At 44.1% G+C, this 18,708-nt stretch overlaps 1 protein-coding gene across 2 annotated transcripts in view; it reads right to left on the bottom strand.

The window, feature by feature from the left end:
- Positions 1–18,708, bottom strand: part of SLC25A48 (solute carrier family 25 member 48) — a 455,831-nt gene that overhangs the window by 10,000 nt on the left and 427,123 nt on the right. For both annotated transcript variants that reach the window (XM_073649535.1, XM_073649536.1), the window contains exon 6: positions 14,742–14,875. In XM_073649535.1, the coding sequence (XP_073505636.1) occupies positions 14,742–14,875 (134 nt within the window). The remainder of the gene's footprint in view (positions 1–14,741; positions 14,876–18,708) is intronic.

An 18,708-nucleotide genomic window follows, 5' to 3' on the forward strand; every position in this document is an offset into this window, starting at 1 on the left:
TTCTTTGTAACGCTTGCTGGTTTCTGCAACTGCACTTGGGGATACTTTCAAAGTTTGCCCAATTTTTCGGACTGACTGACCTTCATTTCTTAAAGTAATGATGGCCACTCATTTTTCTTTACTTAGCTGCTTTTTTCTTGCCATAATACAAATTCTAACAGTCTCTTCAGTAGGACTATCAGCTGTGTATCCACCTGACTTCTGCACAACACAACTGATGGTCCCAACCCCATTTATAAGGCATGAAATCCCACTTATTAAACCTGACAGGGGACACCTGTGAAGTGAAAACCATTTCAGGTGACTACCTCTTGAAGTTCATCAAGAGAATGCCAAGAGTGTGCAAAGCAGTCATCAAAGCAAAAGGTGGCTACTTTGAAGAACCTAGAATATAAGACATATTTTCAGTTGTTTCACACTTTTTTGTTAAGTATATAATTCCACATGTGTTAATTCATAGTTTTGATGCCTTCAGTGTGAATGTACAATTTTCATAGTCATGAAAATACAGAAAAATCTTTAAATGAGAAGGTGTGTCCAAACTTTTGGTCTGTACTGTATATTAAGGGGCACAGTGCAGAACATATTTAGCATGGTTGGGTATTTTTTTTTCTGAGGGCATTATAATGACACTGTTAATGGCATTGTGTCAGGGTGTGATGCAGAAGACTGGAGAAGAGGGAAGTGTTCAGAGAGAGGCTGTGGCTGTAAAAATTCACACTGGTGTCAAGACCAGATAAAGAAAAGGATGAGACCTACTCCAATTAGAGAAGACATCATCTATAAGGTACCTGCATCTAAGGGTGCATTTTCACGGGACAACCACAGCCTTTAAACAATTGCTGACTTCGAAACAGATCGGTAGTTGTCTAATAGCCTGTTTAGACAGGCAGACAAATTTGTATGTGAACAGAATGATTGTTAACATGATTGTTCTGTGTGCCTAGAATAGCATTATTCGTGGCAGCACATGTCCTGTTTACACAGGATGATTTCCTGCAAAGAATGATGACATTTAAAGGGAACCTGTCATGTTGTATAACACTTTAACCTGCAGATATAGGATTAATATGTAGGTTGATAGTGTTAGATAACTACCCAGCCACTGTACTGAAAATGATACGAACCAGGAGAAACAATGAGTAGATATGGCTAGAGATGAGCGTTGTTCTACTCGAACTGTTCGCCAATCTCAAATTCGAGCTGTTTTGGGCGGTGTTCGAGCCGGTCGGCGAACACGAACAATTTGAGAAAAATTCGGCTGTTCGAGGTTATGTTCGATAACTGTTCGTGCACCAAAATCATAACTGGATTTTTTCTCAGTAATGATGAAAATTAATGTTAATACGCAGTTTGAGTGTACAGCGGGGCGGGGGGAGGGGCAGGGGATGGATCTCTGCAGGAACAATGAAGATCTCCATTTTTTTTTCTCTTTCCCGCATTTGCAGTGGGGAGGTGCAATCTGTCAGCCTATCAGCAGCGCACACACGGAGCGAAGTGCTTTTTTTCACACAAGCAAGGGCATGTGTGATTGGCAGTGTATGTCACATGTCCTTGCCCTATAAGACCAAGCCATTTTCCCCGTCGCCACCATTTTCTCACTGCTGCAGCTGCGTGTTAGACGGCACCGCTGTTGCTGTGTGCGCTATGCCTTGTTAATTTCAAGCCAATTTTCGCACAAATATACAGATAGCTTGGGAGTAGGGAATAGTTGTGATTGCAGTCCTTTTAAGGACTAGGTTACAGCATTTCCTACGACTTTTATCAGGCAGGTCTGTGCTCTTAAATAGATAGATTGTGGGAGTAAAGACTAATTGTAATTGGAGTCCTTTTCAGGACTAAGTTACATCAGTTCCTATCAGTTTTTGCCAGGCAGGTCTGTGCCAGTGCTGTGCAAGTTTTTTTCACAGCATTTGGCTGAATCTAGCAAAGCTAATCCTTTTTGGCCTATTGCAGAGTGTGTTAGTCAGTGGAGTAGCCTATCTGTGTTGCAAGATATACCACCTGTGTATAGAATACCAATTTTTTTACAGCACCTAGTGAAGTAAAATCTTTTGGGCATAGCATCATTCTATTAGTCCATCTATACTGACCTCCATCAGGTTGCAAACTGAATATAATTTTTTTCTGCATCTAGCTCTGAAAAAATATTTGGGCTTCTAGCAGTGTGTGGGACTTGGTCTATTAGTCCATCTATACTGACCTCCATCAGGTTGCAAATTAAAAATAATTTTTTTCTTCATTTAGCTCTGAAAAAATATTTGGGCTTCTAGCAGTGTGTGGGACTTGTTCTATTAGTCCTTCTATACTGACCTCCAGCAGGTTGCAAATTGAATATAATTTTTTTCTGCATCTAGCTCTGAAAAAATATTTGGGCTTCTAGCGGTGTGTGGGACTTGGTCTATTAGTCCATCTATACTGACCTCCATCAGGTTGCAAATTAAAAATAATTTTTTTCTGCATCTAGCTCTGAAAAAATATTTGGGCTTCTAGCAGTGTGTGGGACTTGGTCTATTAGTCCATCTATACTGACCTCCATCAGGTTGCAAATTGAATAAAAAAATTTTCTGCATCTAGCTCTGAAAAAATATTTGGGCTTCTAGCGGTGTGTGGGACTTGGTCTATTAGTCCATCTATACTGACCTCCATCAGGTTGCAAATTAAAAATAATTTTTTTCTGCATCTAGCTCTGAAAAAATATTTGGGCTTCTAGCGGTGTGTGGGACTTGGTCTATTAGTCCATCTATACTGACCTCCATCAGGTTGCAAATTAAAAATAATTTTTTTCTGCATCTAGCTCTGAAAAAATATTTGGGCTTCTAGCAGTGTGTGGGACATGGTCTATTAGTCCATCTATACTGACCTCCATCAGGTTGCAAATTAAAAATAATTTTTTTCTTCATTTATCTCTGAAAAAATATTTGGGCTTCTAGCAGCGTGTGGGACTTGTTCTATTAGTCCATCTATACTGACCTCCATCAGGTTGCAAATTAAAAATAATTTTTTTCTGCATCTAGCTCTGAAAAAATATTTGGGCTTCTAGCAGTGTGTGGGACTTGGTCTATTAGTCCATCTATACTGACCTCCATCAGGTTGCAAATTAAAAATAATTTTTTTCTGCATCTAGCTCTGAAAAAATATTTGGGCTTCTAGCAGTGTGTGGGACTTGGTCTATTAGTCCATCTATACTGACCTCCATCAGGTTGCAAATTAAAAATAATTTTTTTCTTCATTTATCTCTGAAAAAATATTTGGGCTTCTAGCAGCATGTGGGACTTGTTCTATTAGTCCATCTATACTGACCTCCATCAGGTTGCAAATTAAAAATAATTTTTTTCTGCATCTAGCTCTGAAAAAATATTTGGGCTTCTAGCAGTGTGTGGGACTTGGTCTATTAGTCCATCTATACTGACCTCCATCAGGTTGCAAATTAAAAATAATTTTTTTCTGCATCTAGCTCTGAAAAAATATTTGGGCTTCTAGCAGTGTGTGGGACTTGGTCTATTAGTCCATCTATACTGACCTCCATCAGGTTGCAAATTGAATAAAAAAAATTTCTGCATCTAGCTCTGAAAAAATATTTGGGCTTCTAGCGGTGTGTGGGACTTGGTCTATTAGTCCATCTATACTGACCTACATCAGGTTGCAAATTAAAAATAATTTTTTTCTGCATCTAGCTCTGAAAAAATATTTGGGCTTCCAGCAGTGTGTGGGACTTGGTCTATTAGTCCATCTATACTGACCTCCATCAGGTTGCAAATTAAAAATAATTTTTTTCTTCATTTAGCTCTGAAAAAATATTTGGGCTTCTAGCAGTGTGTGGGACTTGTTCTATTAGTCCTTCTATACTGACGTCCAGCAGGATGCAAATTGAATATAATTTTTTTCTGCATCTAGCTCTGAAAAAATATTTGGGCTTCTAGCGGTGTGTGGGACTTGGTCTATTAGTCCATCTATACTGACCTCCATCAGGTTGCAAATTAAAAATAATTTTTTTCTGCATCTAGCTCTGAAAAAATATTTGGGCTTCTAGCAGTGTGTGGGACTTGGTCTATTAGTCCATCTATACTGACCTCCATCAGGTTGCAAATTGAATAAAAAAAATTTCTGCATCTAGCTCTGAAAAAATATTTGGGCTTCTAGCGGTGTGTGGGACTTGGTCTATTAGTCCATCTATACTGACCTCCATCAGGTTGCAAATTAAAAATAATTTTTTTCTGCATCTAGCTCTGAAAAAATATTTGGGCTTCTAGCAGTGTGTGGGACTTGGTCTATTAGTCCATCTATACTGACCTCCATCAGGTTGCAAATTAAAAATATTTTTTTTCTGCATCTAGCTCTGAAAAAATATTTGGGCTTCTAGCAGTGTGTGGGACTTGGTCTATTAGTCCATCTATACTGACCTCCATCAGGTTGCAAATTAAAAATATTTTTTTTCTGCATCTAGCTCTGAAAAAATATTTGGGCTTCTAGCAGTGTGTGGGACTTGGTCTATTAGTCCATCTATACTGACCTCCATCAGGTTGCAAATTAAAAATAATTTTTTTCTGCATCTAGCTCTGAAAAAATATTTGGGCTTCTAGCAGTGTGTGGGACTTGGTCTATTAGTCCATCTATACTGACCTCCATCAGGTTGCAAATTGAATAAAAAAATTTTCTGCATCTAGCTCTGAAAAAATATTTGGGCTTCTAGTGGTGTGTGGGACTTGGTCTATTAGTCCATCTATACTGACCTCCATCAGGTTGCAAATTAAAAATAATTTTTTTCTGCATCTAACCCAGCCAATAGTTTTGGCCTAATACCACAGTTTGGCCACTCAGCTCTGCTCGGTTACCATCCATTGTTTTTTTGTGCAAACAACTCCAGAGTTGTGAATTAGTTAACCACCAAAATGAGTGGAAAAAGGCCTGCTGCTGGTGGAAAGGGGAATAGGCGTGTTGGGAAGGGGAAAAAAGGTTGTGTCCGTGGGGTAGGTGCAAAAGAAAGACCATCTTCCAGCCAAACTAAAATGTCTACTTCTTTTAGCGGACAATGTGATAAGATCCCTTTCTTACGGCCACGCCAATCGCTACAAATTCCAGATGAGGCACAAAAACAGCAGGTGCTTCAACGGATATCAAGTGCTCCTTTAAGTGGGCTCTCCTCCACATCAACTTCAACATCACAAATACTCCAGTCCTCAAAGGTGTCACCCAAATCGCACTTGCTTCCTCACAGCTCCCAAATCTCCAGCTGTCCGTCTGAGTATGAGGTAGAACAGATGGTTGAGTCTGCAGAGCTGTTTACTCATACTATAGCCTGGGAATCAGAGGTCGACTCCAGCGCTTCTGTGAATCCAGACGAGGAAATGATCTGCACTGATGCCCAGAATCTTTATGAGTCGGATCCAGGACCAGACGCAGAAGGTTCTGACCATAATGTAGACCCTCATTCCCAAACTGTAACTCCTGTTGGTGGAGACATTGAGGAAGACGATGATAAGACTCAAATACCTGATTGGAGCGACAACTTTAGTTTTTTGTCAGGGCAGGAACAGGTTGGCTCTGAGGACGACGGGTGTGATAACGCACAGGGTGATGATGATGAGGTCGGAGATCCCACTTACTGTCAACCCACAGTCAGCCAAGAGATGAGGTCAGCAGAGGAGGTGGAGGAAGATGCTAGTGACGACGAGGTCAGGTTGCGCCTTCCTGGACAGAGACGTAGTACTGGAAGCACGTCAACAACTGCATCCTCAAACACAACTCTGCCTCTCACCACAAGTCGTGGTGGCTCTTCAGGTCGCATGGGTGCTAAGCCTTGCATAACCTGGGCATTTTTTCAGATCGATAAAGATGACCCAACTCATGTTATCTGTAACATTTGTCAGCAAAAGCTAAGTAGAGGCCAAAAAATACATAGTTTGAGTACTTCATGCATGAACCGGCACATGGACATGAAGCATAAGTTGCAGTGGGAAGCTCAGTGTGCTACAATGCGGTCTAGCCGGCCGGGCCAACCACCGTCTGCCATATCTTGTGCATCCGCGGCCTCTTCATCCTCTGTGACTGGGGGGACAGCAGTCACACCTGTTTTGGGGCGCAGACCTGCCACCTCTTTACCCGCAACAGCCAGCGTGATTGGCAGGTCATCATTTTCTTTGGAGGTGGTAACACCAGCTGGTCTTGAGCGCTGTCCGACATCGATAGCACCACCTTTGGATCAAGGCAACCTAACATGTCCGCCTGCATCTTCCTCACAGACCGGCAGTTTGCCGGGGACACCCTTATCAACCCCGTCTAAGCACAATAGCCAGCCCTCGGTCCCTCAGATGTGGACAAGTAAAAGACCATTTCCTCCTAGCCATGAGAAAGCTAAGAGGTTGAATTTCACCATCTGCAAGCTCTTGGCTACAGAAATGCTGCCTTTCCGCCTGGTGGACACAGAGGATTTTCGAGACCTTATGTCCGTCGCAGTGCCCCAGTACCAGATGCCCAGTCGGCACTACTTCTCAAAGAAAGGTGTGCCTGCGCTCCACCAGCATGTCGCACACAACATCACCGCTTCTTTGAGAAACTCTGTGTGTGACAGGGTGCATTTCACCACAGACACTTGGACGAGTAGGCATGGACAGGGGCGTTACATGTCGCTGACTGGGCACTGGGTAACTATGGTGACAGCAGGACAAGGGGCTGCTGTCCAAGTCTTGCCGTCCCCACGAGTTGTGCGTCAATCCTCTTTATGTCATTTTTCCTCCACTGCTTCTGCCTCCTCAACCTCCTCTCGGTCTTCCACCTGCACCCAAAGCCTGTCTGGTCATGCCACAAGCTTTCTAACTGCGCAGAAGGGATCCTGCACACCTCCTTACTATGCTGGCAGTAGGGCTCAACGTCATCAGGCGGTTTTTACATTGAAATGTCTGGGAAATGTGAGTCACACAGCTGAGGAGTTGTGGTCAGCTCTGGAGAACCAATTTCATGAATGGTTGTCTCCACTGGACCTGAAACCAGGGAAGGCCGTGTGCGACAATGCTGCAAACCTGGGTGCGGCCCTTCGCCGGGGCAATGTCACACACGTGCCTTGTATGGCTCACGTGTTGAACCTGGTTGTCCAGCAATTTTTAGCCCACTATCCCAGACTAGATGGCCTTCTGCAGAGGGCACGGTCGCTGTGTGCTCACTTCCGCCGTTCGCATCCCGCAGCTCAGCGACTTACATCTCTACAGAAGTCGTTGGGCCTGCCACTTCACCGGCTAAAATGCGATGTGCCTACCCGGTGGAATTCAACTCTGCACATGTTGCAGCGACTGTGGCAGCACCGACAAGCCCTGGTGCAATACGTTCTGACGTATAGCCTGGGCCAACGAGATTCAGAGGTGGGGCAAATCACGCTGGAGGAGTGGTCTCAGATCAGGGACCTATGCACCCTTCTGCACAGTTTTGAAATGGCGACGAAGATGTTTAGTGCTGACGATGCCATTATCAGCATGACTATTCCGGTGATTTACATGCTGGAGCACATGTTAAACAGAATTCGGAGTCAGGTGGTGGCACAAGAGGAGGTGGAGGAAGTAGAGGAGGAGGAGTTGTATGCGGAAGGGCTAACATCTGCAAGGTCCAGACGGTCGGCAGCACCAAGGCGGCAGGCATGTGAGGGTGGGGGAGATGGTTTAACCAGGGCGCATGGTAGCAGCCAAACTAGTGAGGAAGGTGCAGGAGCCCAGGAAGAAGTGGAGGACGAACTGATGGAAGACTCATCAGATGAGGGAGACCTTGATCACATTTCTGTTGTGCGAGGTTGGGGGGAGAGGACAGAGGAAGGAAGCATGATTGTTACCTCGCCACCAACACAACAGGGACTTGGTGCTCCTGGATGCGCAACACACATGAGTGCCTTCTTGCTGCACTACCTGCAACATGACCCTCGAATTGTGAGAATTAGAAATAATCCTGACTACTGGGTTGCCACACTGTTAGATCCCCGGTACAAAAGTAAATTTGCAGAAATTATTCCTGCCATAGAAAGGGATGCACGCATGCAGGAGTATCAGCAGAGACTGTTGCAGAATCTTACATGTGCTTTTCCACAAAATACCAGTGGTGCACGTAGTGAATCTCACAGTTCCAACTTGCCAACCGTGGGACCGTCAAGTGTTCAGCACTCAAACCGTAACAGAACCACAGTATCTGCTGGTAACATCAATTTTGCGGAATCATTTCACCACTTTTTTAGCCCATCCTTTGCAAGGTCACAGGAGACAAGAAGTCTGACACATAGTCAACGCCTAGAGACGATGGTACAGGAGTATCTCCAAGTAAACATTGAAGCCATGACTGTGTCACTGGACCCTTGCTCTTTTTGGGCTTCCAATCTGGATAAATGGCCGGAGCTAGCCACTTACGCCTTGGAGATCTTGTCATGCCCCGCAGCCAGCGTTCTGTCTGAACGTGTGTTCAGCGCTGCTGGTGGTGTGCTGACAGATAAGCGCACGCGGCTCTCCACTGATAATGTAGACAGACTCACGTTCATAAAGATGAACAAATCATGGATCCGAAACGACTTTTCTACCCCTGTGTCATCCTGGGGAGAGTAAAAGCTTGATGATTGGTTAAAATCACCCTACCAACCGTTTTAAGCTTTCAAATTACTAATCATGTTTATCTGTATCTTGACTGGAAAATAATTTGGGCTTTGTAGCAGTGTGCAGCACTGATCCTATTAGGCCATCTATAATAAGCTTCACCAGATTTAAAATTAAAAATAATTTTTAGCTGCATCTAGCCCGGAAAATAATTTTGGGGCTCCGAGATGCGCAAGACACATAAGTGCCTTCTTGCTGCACTACCTGCAGCATGACCCTCATATTGTCAGAATTCGAAGTAATCATGACTACTGGGTTGCCACACTCTTAGATCCCCCAAACTTTTCGATCAACCTTTTCATTTTAATAAAGACCAAAAAATGGTCATTTTTGACATTATAAGCATTAGCAGGTTGTTAGAAACTGAAATCAAACAGTTTTCAACTCAAAACTTTATTCTAGGTGATGTTACATTTTCACATAGGACCCCTTGTTCGAAAGGAGCTTCTGAACTCTCTCGTCCATTGAATTTGTCAGGTTTTGGATGGTTTCTGCTTCAATTGTTTTGCATCAGGACAGAATACCCTCCCAGAGCTGTTGCTTAGATGTGAACTGCCTCCCGCCATCATAGACACTCCTTTTAATGATGCTCCAAAGGTTCTGAATGGGGTAGAGGTCAGGGGAGCATGGGGGTCACACCATAAGTTTGTCCCCTTTTATGCCCATATCAGCCAGAGATGCAGATGTTTTATGTGCAGCATGAGATGGTGCATTATCATGCAGAAAAATGATCTTGCTGTGAAATACACGGTTCTTCTTCTTGAACTATGGCAGGAAGTGCTGTTTGAGAAAATCCACATACATTATGCAGTTCATCTTTAGCGCCTTCAGGGATCCTAAAGGGGCCGACAATCTCTCTCCCCATGATTCCAGCCCAAAACATTACTCCACCTCCTCCTTGTTGGCGCTGTAGCCGTGTTTGCGTGGGGTGTCCATCAACCAGCCATCCTCCACTCCATTCATCTGGACCATCGAGCGCTGCACGGCACTCATCCGTGAACAAAACAGTTTTGAAATCAGTCTTCATGTAATGTTTGGCCCACTGGAGCCGTTTCTGCTTGTGTGAAGTGGATAGAGGAGGTCGACAGGATGGCGTATGCACAGCTGCAAACCTCTGAAGGACCCTGCATCTTGTTGTTCGGGGGACGTTGGAGGCACAAGCAGCTTCAAAAACTTGTCTGCTGCTATGACAAGGCTTTTTTGCCGCTGCTCTTTCAACCTGACGTAATTGCCTGTAGGAAAGAGTCCTCAATTTGCCCTTATCAGCACGCACACGTGTGTACTGTGAATCAGCTACATACTTCTTGATTGCCAAGACACTTCATCCTGATCATCGCACAATGTTGATTGTAGTCATGCCTTGACCTAAACACTCCACAATTTGTTGCTTCTCAGCAGCCGACACATCCTTTTTCTTTCCCATTTTGGCAGAAAATGTAGGCTGCTTAATAATGTGAGAGAGCCTTCTTAAGTAGTCTTGCCTTTATTGGACACACCTGCCAAACTAATTAGCACAGGTGTCTGCAATTGCTTACAGTGATATAAAGAGCCCTGACACACATCACCATCAATGAGTTTAACTGACAAACAAACAAATTCTTCCCTTATCACTCCTAAACACTTTTTGCATAATAATTTGGAACGCGGTGTACATGTGCTTTTCCACAAAACACCAGTGGTTCACGTAGTGAATCTTACAGTTCTAACTTGCCAACCGTGGTCTGTATGGAATTGTTCAATAAAGGGCCCAAAATTAAGATAACATAGATGGGAGAGGTCTCTATGAATAGGAATTCCTAAGTATTCGATACCCTGTGAGGGCCAGGCAAAGGGAAAGTTGGACTGGATGGAATCCTATATGGATTTAGGGAGGGAGACATCGAGGGCCTCAGACTTCGCTGCATTGATTTTAAAATTTTACCATGTAACAAAGTGATCTATTTCAGCCATAACAGCAGGGATGGATATATGTGATTGAGTGATATATACTAGGACATCATCAGCAAATAGAGAGCACTTGTACTCGGTGCCTCCCACCTCAATCCACCTAATATTGGGGTTATGGCGAATTGATGAGAGCAGGTGCTCCGTCACTAGGATGTATAAGAGAGGGGACAGAGGACATCCCTGCCTTGTCCCATTGGTGATTGTGAAAGGTGATGAAAATGTTCTGACGCACCCCCTGGGCCTTGGGACACCCGGAGCCGGACCCTTTTTGGTGGATGCTGGTGGTTGTAGTCTTCGTGGCGGCGATCCGGTTCCGTGGCTCAGGGCGGTCAAACCAGTGGCGGAACTATTTATGTGGTTTTGATGTTTAAATGTCCGACTACGCCACCCGTGGATTGCGGTCCGTGTGAACCGCCGCTACAGGGCAGACCGCTAAGGCTGGTGTTGTGGGTGCAGCAGAGCGTAGCATAACTCCCCACGGGAGGAGTATAGCCTCAGGGCAGTGTATGCGGAGGATGGGGGTGATGGTGCAGGGCAGCAGCAGTAACGACACGGAGTCAGTGATGCAGTTCAGGGCCTTTACTCACAGTTCTTATTATCCAGACCACGTCTGCAGGTAACGGCTGCCCACGTCGTACTGTGCTCACCAGGTGAGGGGCTCAGACAACTCCCAGATAACTTTGGAGCGCTTCACAGGACCCCCTTTGTGTGTCCTTTGTCTGGCCTTTCTTACCAACACTTCTGTCCGGCTGCCTCGGGCCTCCTCTTGGTAAACTTGGCACCAGTTTCCCTGACCCTATGTGGTGCCTTCCTAGCGGGTGGAGCAAGGGGCTGCGCCACATAAAATGTCAGAGCCTCCGGTTTCTAGCTGAGTGTCGTTTCCTGCCTCCACTAGTTCGGGGACCGGTCTCCCCCTTTGGCCTGACCCCTCCACGCAGGTGGATTCGGGCGTGCGGTGGCGACTCGCCCGTCCGCACCCCTGGGATCCCTTCATTCCTCGTTCCTGGAGCCTTCTCCGCTCCTCTTCCTTCCTTCTCCCTCTTGCAGGCCTGGGCCTCTGTTACTAGGCCCGCCTCCGGAGCAGAGCTCATGCAGAGCCCCTGCTCCCTGCCACTTCTGCTCAGACTTCTCTGCACTGAACTAAGATGGTGCCCACCTTTTATACTCCCTTCTCAATGCACCCAGGAACTGCTTCCTCCCTGCTCCTGCACTGCAGGGTTCCCCTTCCTCAGTGTTCCCTCCCCCCACTCCAGCCAGGGACAGGGACTGTTGTGCCCATCTCAGGGGCATATTGGTCGCCCTGCCCCACGGCAATGTGGTGTAATGCATGCAGGTGTCGGGTCCTGATCCACACTCCATCCTTATCTGAGAGTGAGATATCACACCTCTGGGTGAGGTGCAATACGTCTGTAGCAACCGAGCCCTCGGTGCTACAGTTCCATTTATCTTCAGCCTAGGTGACGTATTGTGATACAGGGCCGTGATTTTGGCTATAAAAGGGTCCCCTAGACCCCTACCCCAAGCTTTTTAAGAGAATCATATATGGCGTGCCAGGAGACTCTATGGAATGCTTTCTCAGCATCCAACGAGAGTATCTACTTACAAATTTTTAACTGCATCTAGCCCAGGAAATACTTTGTGCCTAGTAGCAGTGTCTGCTAGTCAGCGGATTATCCTGGCTGTTAAGCAAGCTACACCACCTGTAGTTTGGACACTTCATTTTTTCAAAGGAAATGCTTCGGGACCACGGGATACTCAGTGAAGAGCATCAGGAGGCACCCCAAGGCATAGGGGCTGGGACTGGCACTAGGATGCCTTGCGGTGGACAGCCGAGCTTGATCCTTATAAAAGCTTTTTAACTGCAGCAGCTTTAGTGGACGCTACTGGAGCTGGAATTACGCGGCTGCTGGCATGAGACTTGCCCTCCAATAGATCCTTGTAAATGGATTTAAAGTGTATTCATTCAAATTAGAGGGACAATTTAAATTAAAAAGCTTAGAGCTGCCTCCACCACAGGGGGGCTCTCTCGACCCACCAGCGGACAGGCACCAGTATTGGGAGAGGGGGGCTGGCCGTCAGGGTTCACCGCGGCTCTGGCACAAACCCGGCGACACGGAGGTGGCACGGGCAGGAGCGGACTGGCCGTCTCGGCTTCTCACTTTTTGGATTTTAGAAGGGCATGACATGCCTATATCTGTGTCTCCCCCTCCTTTTACTCCTCCACCTCTTTTCTTTTCGCATGACTATATGTACTTGTCACTTTTCCATGTGTTAGTTGTGTCTTCTGAGCAGTTTGTCAGCTTTTGGACACCTTTGAAGGTGTTTTCTATGTGTTTCTATGTGTTTTTGTTTGCCTGCCATTGGTTTTAACGGTGTTCGAAGGTGTTCGACGAACAGTTCGACGAACTGTTCGGCGAACACACGGGTGTTCGACGAACCGAACCGAACTCGAACACTACGGGGGTGGCTCAACACTAGATATGGCATAAAAATAGATTATTTATTTATTTAATACATAATAATTTATTCAAATATTCAATCACAAAGTTTATATCCTAACAGGAAAAGGTGCAATGTGCTGGGAAGAAAAGCTGCAGCGCCATAACACATATCTCCCATAGTATTTATCACAACACAGCTGAAAGGTATAAGGCCAGTTGGATACCCTAATTCCAATCATAAAATAGTACAAGTCAATAATGCATCATATAATCAAATAAGCGCCGCTTACCACTAGGTGTGATGGGAGATGGTGTGGAGGGCCGCAGCAAAATGGTGTCCTGGCGAGAAAAAGCCCCGATGCGTGTTTCGCCGCTGAAGCTACTGGCTTTCTCAAGAGACCTCCCTGGCACATTGACTGACAGTCAGCTATGCACCAATGCACTGCATATCCAAGTGTCAATCTAATTGTTGGGGCATGCTTACAGCCTTTGCTCACAATGCTGTGAGCGGTGAATATAGCGGCAATAAAAGTTTTTCTCCTAGTAGCTACATTTTCAAGTACAGTGGCCAGGCATCTTTCTAACGATATCTATGGGTTATTACCATTATCCGACATAACAGGTTCCCTTTTAGCAAGCTTAAAAATCATTTTACCCGGCGAACAAACCTTTTGCTTGTGAATAGTCTGATTGGAAGTGTGCTTAGATAGACCAACAATTGGCTCCCGATTATTGGCCAGTGTAGGTGCATCTTAGGCCCCCATCACACATCCGCTTCAAAAAACGTACTTGTGAAACTGTCCATTTTTACTATCAGTGTAGCCGGCAGCTCTCCTGTCCCGAGCACGACAGCTGCATAGAAATACAAGCTGTCACACTCAGGTCAGGAGAGCCAATGGCTAGTCCAAGCATTGCAATGCGATCGTTGTCCGTGTTATACGGCCGTCTTACTGCACCCTGACTTTATTGCTGAGCTATACGCTCGGAGGTCCTCTCTGTAGGCTGTAAAACCCTAACATAGGTGCGGCTTAATTAAATCAGTCACTGGGCGAGTGTTATAATTTGGGTAGTTACAGAAGCGGAGACACCAATGTGTATATACTGTATATTGTAGGGATTCACGCCCTCAGGTAGGCACTAAAGTTCACACAGGCACCGGATTCTTGTGTCAAAGCAGTTCTCTGCTGCTCCAACAAAACCCACTCTGCTCAACTCCCTCAGCTGACTGACCAACAAATGAACACGGGGCCTGGCTCTAGACCTAGTTAGGCAGGTGCACATAATCAGGACCTCCAGTGCTAGGATTCAACCCTGTCCTACCGGGCTTTTCTACTTATAGATATATATATATAAAGGTGCCCTGGGGAAAATGAACTTTATTCCTCCCAGGAGCTGCAGATTTCAGACATGAAGGCGTAATGGCATGGTTAAAATCATCACACTGTGAGCGATGGCTATAAGCACCGGCACTTTGACTGACAATGAGCTTTGCAGTACATCAGTGTAGAGCTGACTGTGCTTACTTACCTGCATGACTGAAAGCCATAGGCTCCCGGTAGGAAAGTTAATTTTCTCCTGGGTGCCGCACATTCATTATACTTACATTTTATCTGCTTTTGGAGTGTCTCCAAATAAGTTTCACAAATTAGCATGGGTTTTTAACTTAAGAATTGGTTTAAGAAATGCTCTCCTGCTGCATAATTATATCAGACACAAATGCCATATTGTTTACCTGAATACCTTCGTTGCAGTAACTTTGTACTATGCAGTCTTTGATTCCTCTGTATTTCCTATTATAGAGACTGTCTGCTTGAAGTCGGCTCTTTACTACATCCATTGGAGTAGCCGTGCCCCAGGAAATGGCTCCTGGAAGATTAAAATTGCAAACATTTAAAGAAGACTAGAATATATATGAATTATGTAATGGGGACAAAAAAAGGTATAAATGAGAAAGATTTAGTTAAATTGGATTGATAATTGGATAAATGAATGGATTGAATTGGACTATAAAGTACTAGAAATCAATAACATTTCCTCTGATTATCTTGGTGCAGTTTACGTGAATCTTCCCATTACTTTGAGTTTTGACAGATGCCTCAAAATACCATCTGACATCTTATTGAGAAGCCCTAAGTGTTTAGGGGTGTGCGTAACGTTTAGGGCCCAAAGATGAATACTTTTCTCTAGGATTAGCATTTTCACTTTACCAGCTAGTGCAAGATACAGTGAAACCCCTCCAAAAGATAACCAATATGAGAAGACCACTTATCTCTATTATATTTCCTATCACAGTTTTTAAGTTCCATTATATATTAGTTATGTTATCAATCCTATTTCAGAACCTCCCCCAGAAGACTATTTTTTAATCAACCCCTTAAAGACGCAGCCAATTTTTGGTTTGCGCCTTGTTTTTTTCCTCCTTTTTTTCCTAGAGCCATAACTTTTTAACTTTTCCATCAACGTGATATGAGGGATTATTTTTTATGCATATCCAGTGGTAGATTTGAATTACACTATTCATTTTACCATACTATATATTGAAACATGTGAAAAAAATTCCAAGTGAACTGAAATGGTTAAAAACATCAATTGCGCCATTCTTTTTGGGTTTCGTTTTTATTGCATTAATTTTTCACTTTTTTCATTTGAACATTGGACTGGTGAATACTCATGGCATGATTTGACTTCACATGACGTAGCACCTAAAAAATACGTTTTTGCAGATGTGGTAATTTGACATTTCTTAATATACTGTATTATCAGTATTATCATCAACATAATGTTACTAAAGTGGATAGCCCCTTAATCCATCCACAACTCTTTACCATCTTGGATACTGATATAAGATCTTCCTAATTTCTAGACCACCAAGGAGGCATACAATAATTCCTCCACTATCCTAAACCACCTGAAGTTGACCTCAGTAATATCCTATACAATCAACAAGACAGGTATTATTCACTTCCCAACTCCAGGGATACTTTTTTGAATCCCTGTTCTGTATATCTATGTAAAGGAAAAGTTGTATCACGTAAAACCTCATGGAAGTAAATGTTCCCTTATGTAATGCTTTATTACATTTGTGAAGAGCAATTTATATACCTAGTGTGAAGCCAGTCTTATTTAGTCACTATGTAGGGTATAATTCAGTCAGCTATTCAGAATAGAGTAATAGTAAAATTATAATTATAATTTGTACATTGAATTTACTGTAGCCTGAGTGCTTCATTAGTGAGCATGTTTTTTGATTATTTTATGCAGTTCTCTTATAGATGTTAGGCCAAATTTAGACATCCATGAAATACGTCCATGTATGGATACAGATGTAAGGACTGGCCACGGGTCTCCCGATCTGAACTCACCAGCTGTCATGGGTGTGTCAGTAGTGACAGACAGTCGCCCTGCAGTTAGTTGCAGGAGATCTCTTACAGACATCTTCTTAGAGGCTGTCTCTAGGACCCAGCGGCTACCTTCCTCTGGCTAATTAACACCCTGCCTGGGTGTATAAATACCTGCTGTGTTTCAGAGGGAGGTGCCGGCGATATTCATTACTACTTGTGAAGGCTTTAGCAAGATAAGTACTTCGACCTCTCTGGAGGTTGATGACATGTGTGTATTTGTCTGGAGTCATCTAAAGCTAAGCAATTTCCCCTTGTTTGTGTACCCTTGTTGTCTATAGTGTTTAGTGGAGATCGACTAGTGCTCATCTCCTCCCTTCCCTAGCCTTAGCCATACGCCAGAGAAAGTCAGTGCGAGGCATGCATGTGGCGATTAGTGAAGAGCCAATACAGGGACGTTAGGGGAGACAGGGTGATGCTAGATCAACCTAGGAGGTCTCCACTTCCCCCTTTTCCCTAGAGTCTGGGCTCCCTTTCCCTCTTCCCTTTGTGTTGCACAGTCTTTCCCACACCTTGCGTGACACCAGTCTCATATATACTTATGATGGGAGTGAGTTCTGTTTGGGAGAACATCACAGACTGTGTTTCACAGACTTCTTAATTTAGCATTAGGGCAGGGCAGTGACGGAGTGGCCCAGCAAAGCAATGGAGGATCCTCCAGTGGGCCCTCCACCCTTGCTTCTGTATGTTTGGAGCAGATTAACTTTGTCTGAAGTCTGGGGTATCATTTAAGGTATTACTGGCAACTGCATTGAATTCTATAGCACTACCTTAATAAAACTCCCTGTACCACTTAAACACCTTCTTCCTTTGCCCTCATATATATACATACACACACACTTCTGTCTTCTTTGCTATAAGGGCAGAGAGAGGGAGGTGGTCTGCAGGCTGCTGCTACACTGAGTGGGGTGTTTTTACCTGCACTTAGCTACTCAGCTATAAAACAAGGTATTCTGTGTTGTGACAAAGTCACTGGCAAAGTACTGGAGGGGAGATATGTAGCACTGAGATTATTAGCTCCAGTAATTAAACATAGGAAAAAGGTTCCAGCACATGAAGGGGTTAATCAGCCATCTTTAGCGCTAGGATGGTTGAACAAATGTAGTGAGGGAGGAGGTCAAAGGATAAAATTCACAGCCTTTAGAGCATTTGGTGTGGGGAGGGCCTAGAGGTGAAAGCTCTGAGCTGATTATTTCACACATGCTGGATGTATGGAGATTGCAGATCTCCTGGTTTGAATCCCTTTGTTAAAGGACATGGAAGCTGGACACTAAGCCAGGTGGGCTAACCAGCATTATTGTATGGACTTGATATTTTATGTTTTACCTTCTGCTGGACAAAGACTGTATTTACGTTTTCTCGTGACATGGCTTATGAGGATTGCAATAAACCAGCCGCACTTTGAATAGAAACAGTTCCTGTGTCTGCCTCTTTAAGAAGCCGAGTGAGTCGATCTACCACAGTGTGTATATTTCTTAGGTATATGTGTTTATGGTGTACATGTGTGTGAGCACTTATACTTATGTATAATGTGTGCATAGCTATCAGTGTGAGTGAGGTGGGCCCTCATTCAGTAAGGGGTGATATTTATGGTGAGGGATAGTGCCCTCAATCATTTATGAGTGACTGGGGGCCCCCATCCCACAACACCTGTATCATCCTCTGCTGAATGAGGCTCCCCATACTGACACTGACAACTATACATGCATTGTGCATGAGTATAAGCATTAATACTCCATATACACATGTGCACACTCACACTTACTGACAGCTATGGGTGTTGAGCTATGGGCCCTCAGTCAGTTATGATTTTATAGGTGATATAGAAACACAACTTTTCAAACCTAATGGTGGAGATTTAGAGAAAATTCTCTTTGTATATTAATAAAACCATAACTGATTAAGGGACCCCCTCCTATCCCCCATCTCCGTCAATAAGGACTCTTTAACACATCAGATTTTTTTGGTAAGTGTTCTATCCATCATTTTTACAGATAGATCATGGAACTATTATAATGAATATGCTTTTTCATCTTGTTTTTGCAAAAAAATAAAAAATCTGAGACATATCCTACGTTGATCCGTGTTGCCAGTAGGCACACTTAGTACATGCAGACTTTTCTGTGCATTTTACATTATGCAATGCAAAGGGTTAAATGCACAGTGAAAATTGTCCCAAAGAATTAATTTGAAGTGGAATTTCCACATTACACTGTAAATATTAGAAACTCTGTATATGCGTTGGAAATCTAGTGCTTGCGCTGTACCTGCTTGTAAGCGCTGATTCCATGTGCAGTTCAT

The sequence above is a fragment of the Phyllobates terribilis genome, unplaced genomic scaffold (genome assembly GCF_046119375.1).
Source record: "Phyllobates terribilis strain yellow unplaced genomic scaffold, ASM4611937v1 Scaffold_10__3_contigs__length_209671492, whole genome shotgun sequence".
Taxonomy (NCBI): Eukaryota; Metazoa; Chordata; class Amphibia; order Anura; family Dendrobatidae; genus Phyllobates; species Phyllobates terribilis.